This window comes from Panicum hallii, chromosome 2 (assembly GCF_002211085.1).
Source record: "Panicum hallii strain FIL2 chromosome 2, PHallii_v3.1, whole genome shotgun sequence".
Taxonomy (NCBI): domain Eukaryota; kingdom Viridiplantae; phylum Streptophyta; class Magnoliopsida; order Poales; family Poaceae; genus Panicum; species Panicum hallii.
In genome coordinates, this window is record NC_038043.1 from 40,085,839 (window position 1) to 40,092,539 (window position 6,701).

Genomic DNA, 6,701 nt, shown 5'->3' on the forward strand with positions numbered 1-6,701 from the left:
TAACCCCCGCCACCGTTCGGCTTCTACTTGTAGCAGGCACGCGGCCCAAACCCCTCCCCGCCCCCCCCCCCCCCCCCGTCTCCTTCCTCCAAATCCACATCACCCCGAGCCGGCGTGCGCCTCCAGATTTGGCGACCGCCGCCTCCGCCGTCGCCAGATCGGAGCGGGCGCGGCCTCGCTTCGCCTCCCCGCGCGGCCCCCGCCTGGTGAGTGAGCTGCCCGGCTCGCCGGCCCCCCTGCTGCCGTACCCCTCCGAGTCGTCTGCTAGATTTGGTTCGCGGGTTTGACGGGCCGGAGCTGCTCCCCTCCCCTCTGATCCGCTGGGCTGCGGCCCCGGAGGAGCGCGGGGTGGCGTAGGTGCCTCGTGATCTGCTGTGGCTGCGTTTCCTTCTGGTTTGGGGAGCGGTGGGGGGTTTTTTTTTTGGTATTTTTTGTTGCGATTCGCGGCGATCGGTTCCGTGGTGGGTTGAAATGGGTTGCGGGGGAACTGGGAGTGGTTATGTGGTAGATCTGGATCGGCGGCCTGGTTGGATTGGGGTTGACGATCGGAGGTAGCATGGCTGTGATCTGCGGTGCCTCGTGGATCACGCCTGGATTTGACCGGGTGTGGTGGCTGGATTCTAAGTCGGATCCCTCCACGTGCTGGCAGCGCTTTTTTTTTTGCGCCTCCGTTAGTAATCGTACTCGAGCTCTAGATTTTCCTTGCATAGGAGTAGCACTCCTGTTCCGTTTCATGTGTTAAATCTGCTGCTGTAGTTTGCTCATAGGCTTTGCCATATTAGTGATATAACTGTCCCGGTATGTCAGTGGGCCAACTGCCGTTGAACGTGTGCAGTGATTTCAACTCCTGCCTGTATCAGGATCACCCTATCTTCTGCTGCTGGAATTCCAGAGTTCATGTTGGTCGCTCTCAATCCCACTGCATGCATAAACTGCGGTGTTTCTACTGTTGTGTTAGAACTAAATGATACGGGTGGAACTTTTGCAGAATGAAGAAATATCATGACCCTCAACTATGCTAAGAAAAGATAGCCAGAATGAGATAATGCCAGGCAGTTCGTGTTTGGTGTGTCATGGGCAGATAGCATGTGGGCGTGGGCTTTGTGTGCTAGTGATTCAGTGTGCAGTTGTACACCTCACCACCTTGTCCGGGAACTTGTGAGCTGTGACGTTGTTATGAGTTGTATGCCCTTATCCAAATTTTGTATCCATTTGGCTACCTTCTGCTGTAAGTTGACGCAGCACCAAAATTGCAACTGCATACTGGCCCCACTACACTTTTGTCTGACTAGCTTTCCTTTTTGGGAAGCAGAAAGAAGAAAGACACGCGATCTACCAAGCAAAAACTGTAAAGCCCCAAAAGGAAACCCTGCCTTTTATGTCAAAACCTCCGCCCTTCTCCCATATTCCTCTGATAGATATTCAAATTTGGGGATGCAGCTGCAGCCAATTCCAGGTGAACCTACTCCTTAGGAACACAGATGAGTATGTTTGGAAGTGGTGCTTTGCTTAGGCTTGGTAGGGAGTTATTCTTAGATGGGGGATCGGATAAGAGTTGGCATTAGATAGCCCCTTGAGTGTGAACTGGTGGAGATAACTCCCCTTTTGATGATTTGATGGTGATATGATCTACATACCTTGTATCACACCTTAGCTTTAGTTCGGTTTACATAATTTCTGTTTGATCTTCTCATGGTGATTTGATCAACATGCCTCTTGGATTGGCAAGTTTTTGGGTGTTTGGTCCCTTGAGTTTGAACTGCTGGAGATAACGACCCTTTTGATGATTTGATGGTGATGTGATCTACATACCTTATATGGCACCTTAACTTTAGTTTGGTTTACATAATTTCTATTTGATCTTTTCATGGTGATTTGATCAACATGCCTTGGATTGGCTAGTTTTTGGGTGTTCTGTAACATTTACTAGCCTCTGTTTGTTTGCCGGCTGACTGCTTCTAGTTTGCATTTGCACTTCTTGTGTAGTTGAGTAAAATCTATATAGTTTGGAAATAAAGATTCAGCTAACTGTATGTATTCCTCAGATTTTGATTTTAATTCTACCTCATTGTAACCTGTTCCACTGACAGTTTTCTGTGCTGTAGCTGCAGGGTCATGGGAATGGAGGTCGTTGGAGCTGAAACAGCACCGGCAGAGGTCAAAGTATCTGATGGAGAAGTGAACCTATTCCAAGAGAAGGAAAGCAAAGCAACTGCTAAAGAACGTGAGGAGGCAGCTGTTTTTGGCTCAGAGACAACTACAAATGTTGCTGATATGGCACCTCCAAAGGATGCGAAGGATGAGTGGCCTGAACCTAAGCAAACTTATGCCTTCTACTTCGTCAAGATCCGCTCGTTTGAGGATCCTAAGCTGAGGGCAAAACTCGAGCAGGCTGACAAAGAATTCCAGAAGAAGATCCAAGCTCGTTCTAAACTTATCGAGGCACTAAGAGCCAAGAAGGTATTCCTCATTGACATAGGGTCTTCTTTGATGCTGTATTACTGTACATCAGCAAGAGATTTCATGTCTTGTAACTTTAAATGTATGCATGTGAGATTGCTTAGATCTGCTCTTAATTGGAGTAGGCAGCCCCAGAGTGACATGTATTCCATTTTATAACTTACAAATTCTTTGCAGTCAGAGCGCTCTAGTATTATCTCGGAGCTGAAGCCATTGTCTGCCGAGAACAAACAATATAATGAAGTTGTGAATGAGAAGATAAAGGAGATGGAGCCTCTTCGGAACAGTTTAGGCAGGTTTCGTGAGGAAAACAATGCCATGAGGGCACAGGGTGCAGGTTTATGCTCTTCTATTGAAGAGCTTGAACAAACGGTATGCCCAGAACCTTTTTGCAAACTCAGCTTCAACTCATTCAGTGTTTAATTATATGTTGGTGTCCATTGCTCCTCCCTAGATCAAGATGCTTAATGACCGTATAGTACATGAGAGCATATCCTTACCTGAGGAGAAACGTCTGGTCAAAGAAATCAAGGACCTTGAAAAAACCAGATCAAAAGTCATATCTAATGCTGCTAACCGGGCTAAACTGCAAGATACTGTGGTTGAAAAAGAGGCCATACAGGACCAGGTCAAAGTAAGTATGTTGTGCTGCAATTCATCTTTTATTTCTGTATCTATTTCCTGAAGAAAAAAAAGGTAACACTGGTATAAATTCAGATAATTGGGGAGGGCATTGATGGAATAAAGAAGGAAAGACAAGCAGTCAGATCTAAGATTAAGGTCCTGGAGGATGAGCTAAAAGTTGTTGATGCTGAGATCGCATCGCTTCAAGAAGATTTAGATGCAGCAACCGCCAGAAAGGATAAGGCATATGAATCATTGCAAGAATTGAGGGCAGCGCGCGATGCGAAAGTAAGTTTTAACGTTTATTCAAATTTCCCGATGCATAGATTGTGTGTCCTTGTAATATTGCTATACTTGGGCTAATAGGGAATTTCTTCTGTGGCTTCATCTTTTGTTTGTCTTACCTGGCGGTTTAGATTACCTGTGTGGGCCTGTGCAGCATGTAGCTGTTTTTGTAATGATCTTGTTTCGCTGTGTGCCTTTTAGCAATGGCTGTGTTGGATTAGTGTGCCTGCTCTTTTGTTTTGCTTTTCCTTGAGTATGCTTTGGCCTTTTTTGGATGTTGACTTCCTATAGTTTGGGACGGGAACAAACTATTGTTTAGATACCATTTACAGCTCTCTTCTTATATGTGTATCATCTATCTATTCTTGTGCAAGGCATCAGCTAGTGCTACCTTTCCTTGAGTTGAATGTATTTGTGATTTATCTCTGTTCTTTCATGTCTAGATTCGACGCATTACATCACAGCCACATGTTATGCATTCCAACTACCTTTTGAACTCCATGCATAATGCTAGTTCATTTAGCGGCATGATCTTATCAGGACTGTTTTAAGCTGATGATGGGGATTTGTTCTTGTCGGTCTTTAGCGTCTTGAAACTTTCTGCCTGTTGCATAACCTGAGGTGGCATGGCTTGCTTTCTTTTTTTGTTTTTTATGGGAGCTTGTCGCTGGCTTATGATTATGTGTGGCAATTCAATGATGTTCTTCTACACTTGATCCAGAATGCATCCTTCCTTCAAAACCGCACGGTTTTAAACAAGGCTAGGGACTATTCGTCAAGGAATATGCTGACAGAATTGCAAGAGCTCCACAAGACTGAGGTTTGCTTCTAAAAATGTTGATAGTATAATGGATGATGGATCGATCCCATGTGATGCCCAACTTGTCTGTACTTAAACAATTGCTACTCTGACAGGTCGACAAGTTCATGACCCAATGGTGCGAAAGCAAGGCCTTCAGAGAGGACTATGAGAAGAGGATTCTTGCCTCCCTCAACAGCCGACTGCTGAGCCGAGATGGCCGGATGAGGAATCCTGATGAGAAGCCCATATTCATCGAGTCGCAGGCACCAGCACCAGCTGCAGAAATGGATCCTGTCCCGGTAAAATTACCTGCAAAACAAGCCAAGGAAGCGCCTGCTCCCCCAGCAGATGAAGCTCCCAAGGTTGAAGTCCGTTCAAAAGGGCCTGTGAAGTCACTCAAGGCAAAAGCTGCACTGGATGCTGATGATGATTACGAGGCCGAGCCTCCAAAGGAAAAGGCGAAGCCTACAGAGGCTGATGTGGCGAAGTTGAAAGAGAAAAAGAGGCAGGAGGAGATTGAGAAGAACAGGCTTGCGTTGGAGAGGAAGAAGAGGCAGGCTGAGAAGCAGGCAGCTAAGGCGGCGGCCCGAGCACAGAAGGATGCTGAGAAGAAGCTGAAGGTACTGCTGATCTCTCTTTCTTGCTTCTCTCTCGTTCACTGACATGTGATCTATACTGTAATAATGCATCACCTAATTCTTTCAGAAAGAGGAGAAAAAGGCCAAGAAGAAATCCGGAGCAGCTGACACCGATGAGCCCTCAGAATCAGATGCCAAGTCTGATGAAGCCATGGAAGCCCAGGCCGAGGAGGAAGCAGCCCCAGTTTCCACCACAGGGAAGAAAGAACAGAAGGAGAATGCCCGGTACAGGAGTGGGGTCAGCCGGAGCAAGGCCCCGCCACCCAAGGCGATCCTTAAGAGGAAGAAGGCGCAGTCATATTGGTCGTGGGCTGGCCCGGCTGCTGCAGTGGCAGCTGCTGTGCTGGTGGCCCTCCTTGCGGTGCTGGGCTACTACCAGTACTACCTCCCAGCGAGTGCCAGCAACTAGAGGGTTGAGGGAGGGCCTGTTCCGCCGCGGCCACGCCCCTGAATGATGTGGAGACCAATTTTGCAGGCGAGAAGGAACAGAGTGCGTGGTCAGCTTTTGAGACGTAGACTGGAGGAGGGGTCGGTCTTGTTCGCTTTTCGTTGTGTTAGCTTATATTCTGTGGAGTCGGAGAAGAAGATACAGTTGATTTTGGTTGCGACTTTGCTAGATCTTATATATATACTGCCACTGATATATCCCGTGTACTTTTGAAGTGAAGCGTATATTGCCGTCTGGAATAATACCTTTCTCTTTAGCTGCATCTGAAATACAAGCCTTTAACGGTCCTTCCAGTTGGTCTCTGTTAAATTGCGCAAGGGTTTCTTCTTTTTTCCCTTCTTATTGATTGCCGCTGTTTGTTAGCCAGATTACCCATTCATTCACCCGAGTCAATGGCAGTCGGGCAGTCGCTGCTCGAATTTCAACTCCCAAATGGCAGTCCACTTACAAAATTTGAGAGTTGCTCCAAATTGAACTCGATACATCACTAAAGCCTGTGAAAGGTTTTATGCTTCAGAACACGCACAAGTCCCGAGCGCCTCTGAACACCGCACAAACCTGTCTGCACATCCTCACAAAAGGCTTAGAAATCCCTGTTATAGCACACAACTGCCAGAAAAGGCAGGGGCAAAACTGATGCGGCATTAAACAGCACATCCTCACAAATTGGAAGCACTATACGTTTTATGCGAATTTAAGGAAGCTCGGCATCTATGTATTTTGCAGCGCCACAAAGTATCACAGTTATTAATTAAAGAACATTGCATATCCTAGTAAAGTTTTGAGTAAAATACACCGTCGGATATTAAACTTAGCTCGGAGTATCATACGGATTCTCAAACTTTCAAATTATACATTTAAATCCTTAAACTTGCTAATCATATCACGCTAATCATATCACGCGAGGTCCAAATCACAGTTGTTTAAACTAAATCGAACGTTATATAATTTATTCACGTATAAAATTATATACAAAATATATACAAATAAATAATAATAAAAAAATTATTTGTACAAATATGTTCAAATATGAAATATTTGTATAAAAATTTTGTAGGAAAATGAAACTCATATGACAAAATTTATACAAAAAGTAGAAACAAAAGTTGGAGGAAATATTGGAAAGAATATTCGGACATGAAGTTTTGAAACAAATATAAGATTTGAGTGCAAAAATTCTAAATGAAATTTGGGCCCACATGTAAACTCCACGTTAACATAAATACTTCCAGTTTAGAATTTAAAAAATGGTAATTTGGACTCACGTGACACAATCAGTAAGTTTGTGGATCTGAATATGCATTTTGGAAGTTTGGGGACCTAGATGATGGCCCTGTTTGGCACGGCTTATGGGCCAGTTTGTGAGCAATTTTAAGCCGCGGGCTAGCCAAACGGTTCGCTTATGCCCCGCTTCCCCCCCAGCGCTTGCCGACCGCCTTCATGA

The 6,701-nt window shown here is 45.4% G+C and overlaps 1 protein-coding gene across 2 annotated transcripts; it reads left to right on the forward strand.

Annotated features, from left to right (window-relative positions):
- The first annotated feature begins 56 nt into the window (after positions 1–56).
- LOC112880512 (proton pump-interactor BIP103) lies at positions 57–5,526 on the forward strand. Of its 2 annotated transcripts, none has more exons than XM_025945157.1 (8): positions 57–206; positions 2,106–2,460; positions 2,638–2,832; positions 2,915–3,094; positions 3,178–3,372; positions 4,091–4,189; positions 4,285–4,791; positions 4,877–5,526. In XM_025945157.1, exons 2-8 carry the CDS (start codon positions 2,116–2,118, stop codon positions 5,216–5,218), a joined length of 1,863 nt encoding a protein of 620 aa, XP_025800942.1. In that variant the 5' UTR covers positions 57–206; positions 2,106–2,115; the 3' UTR covers positions 5,219–5,526. The 2 variants fall into 2 exon arrangements, with proteins under 2 accessions (XP_025800942.1, XP_025800943.1); XM_025945158.1 differs by having other exon boundaries at positions 59–206; positions 2,112–2,460.
- Positions 5,527–6,701: the final 1,175 nt, after the last annotated feature.

Coding starts and splice junctions, on each gene's coding strand:
- LOC112880512 (XM_025945157.1), top strand. CDS start 2,116: ATGGGAATGGAGGTCGTTGGAGCTGAAACAGCACCGGCAGAGGTCAAA. Junction 2,461..2,637: donor AGGCACTAAGAGCCAAGAAG/GTATTCCTCATT, acceptor AATTCTTTGCAG/TCAGAGCGCTCTAGTATTAT. Junction 4,190..4,284: donor AAGAGCTCCACAAGACTGAG/GTTTGCTTCTAA, acceptor CTACTCTGACAG/GTCGACAAGTTCATGACCCA.